Genomic DNA, 2,189 nt, shown 5'->3' with positions numbered 1-2,189 from the left:
GAGGCGTGAGAGGGCGGGTGCTGCAGGCACCAGGGACCGGTCCAGATATTTGGGAGATGGCGGGGAGTATCTGCAGGAGGGGGAGTAGGACTGCCAAGCCAGGGGCCAGGGTAGAATGGAGCATCCAGAACACGTGGTCATCTGGGCTCCATCTGCTAAATGACATCCAGAAAAAATCCACAGCTAACATTATGCTCAGTGGAGAAAGATCGAAAGCTTCCCCCTAAGATCGGGAACAAGGCGAGGATTCCCACTCTCACCACTTCTGTTCGACATTGTGCTGTAAGTTCTAGCCAGGGAAATGTAGAAAGAAAAAGAAATAAAAGACATCCAGGTCGGAAAAGCAGATGTGAAGCTGTCTCCATTTGCGTGATTCTGTGTGTAGAAAATCCCAAGGAACCCACATGCACACACCCACACAAACTATTAGAACTAACATGTGAGTCCAGCAACGTGGCAGGATAAAAGATCAATATAAAGCTCTATTAGGCCAGGCGCGGTGGCTCACGCCTGTAATCCTAGCACTCTGGGAGGCCGAGGCGGGCGGATTGTTTGAGCTCAGGAGTTCGAGACCACCCTGAGCAAGAGCGAGACCCCGTCTCTACCAAAAAATGGAAAGAAATTAATTGGACAGCTAAAAATATACGTAGAACGTGCCTGTGGTCCCAGCTACTCGGGAGGCTGAGGCAGGAGGATCGCTTGAGCCCAGGAGTTTGAGGTTGCTGTGAGCTAGGCTGACACCACGGCACTCGCCCCAGGCAAGAGAGTGAGACCCTGTCTCAAAAAAAAAACAAAACTCTATTATATGTCTATACACTAGCAATGAGATATCCGAAAGTGGAATTAATAAAACAATTCCATTTACAATAGCATCAAAAAGGATAAAATACCTAGGAACAAAAGCAGTGCAATGTTTGTATGTTGAGATCTATAAAAAATTGTTTGTGAGGCTAGATTTAAATGAGATATATGAAAGCAGTTAGGTATATAGGCTTTGGAGTCAGGCACACTGGTTCAAACCTGTTTCAGAACATGCAACCAAGTGACCTTGGGAAAACTGCCTAACCTCTCTGAACCTCTGTTTCCTCATCTGTTAAATGGGAACAATAAACACCATTAGGTTGTTGTTTGGATCAAACAGATAATGCACGGAAAGTACTTTGCACAGTGCTTGTCGTATAAGTGTACTACCTCAACGACGGCCATGATTACTGTCGTTGTACCACACTGTTAACGTTATGCAAAATATCTTTGAACCTAAAGGGATGATTATGAATAGTCTTTGGCTTTTGAAAGAGCTTCTCCTGGTCCTCTGGAGGGAAGTGGGCCTCTGGAGTGTTCACCCTGCCCTCCCCCCCTCTGCCCCCCAGCTGTCCCCTCTGCCACCATGAGGAACATCTTCAAGAGGAACCAGGAGCCCATTGTGGCTCCTGCCACCACCACTGCCACGATGCCAGTCGGGCCTGTGGACAACTCCACCGAGAGTGGGGGCGCGGGGGAGAGCCAGGAGGACATGTTTGCCAAGCTGAAGGAGAAGTTCTTCAACGAGATCAACAAGATCCCCCGTGAGTGTCCTGGTGGCTGAGGGGGTGGGGCAAGGCTGGAGTCTGGGAAGGGACTTGCGGGTTGAGGAAGTGGGGGGTACACTGGGGTGTGATTGGCTGGGCTCTTTCCTAATGCTTGGATTTAAGGCTGGGCTTGGGGAGCCCCTCCAGGAGTGGGGGAGGGGGCATGGCCTGCTATTAATGTAGGGAACAGGGGGTTTATGTGCTCCAGCTTCCCAGCGGAAGAAAAGTTCTTATAACCCAAAAAACTGTCAAAAGATGAAACCAAAAGAAGATGAAAAATTATGAAATAGAAATCACCATTCAGGTTTTCCAGTAATACTGTGGAAATGAATCTATCTTGGAAGCTAGAAAGTAAAAAGCCTCCCTGCTTTCTGAATTCCTGGCCAAGGCTGTGTGGGAGACACCAAAGATGCAGTGTAAGGGGGAGCAGACGCGCCGGTGGGAGACGGCGCTTCAGGACCACGGAGAGCAGCCAGGGCCCCGCCCCGAGCGCAGGAGTTGCGCAACCCCAGCCTTCCCGGTCCAGACTAAACTGTAAGGGCCTTGGCCTCTCTGCCTGGGGGTCAGCCCTCTCAAGACTGGGCACACTGGCCGGGCGCGGTGGCTCACGCCTGTAATCCT

The 2,189-nt window shown here is 50.3% G+C and overlaps 1 protein-coding gene across 2 annotated transcripts in view; it reads left to right on the top strand.

The window, feature by feature from the left end:
* Positions 1 to 1,387: 1,387 nt before the first annotated feature.
* The window catches only part of SYT2 (synaptotagmin II), an 8,869-nt gene continuing 8,067 nt past the window's right edge, over positions 1,388 to 2,189 (top strand). Inside the window, exon 1 of one of the 2 annotated variants that reach the window (XM_012655936.1) lies at positions 1,388 to 1,565. In XM_012655936.1, the coding sequence (XP_012511390.1) occupies positions 1,388 to 1,565 (178 nt within the window). The remainder of the gene's footprint in view (positions 1,566 to 2,189) is intronic. The other variant, XM_012655937.1, reaches the window with a different exon arrangement.

The sequence above is a fragment of the Propithecus coquereli genome, unplaced genomic scaffold, assembly GCF_000956105.1.
Source record: "Propithecus coquereli isolate 6110/MARCELLA unplaced genomic scaffold, Pcoq_1.0 Scaffold491, whole genome shotgun sequence".
Taxonomy (NCBI): Eukaryota; Metazoa; Chordata; class Mammalia; order Primates; family Indriidae; genus Propithecus; species Propithecus coquereli.
Note: the sequence above shows the minus strand (reverse complement) of the source record. Positions and strands in the feature narration are given on the sequence as shown.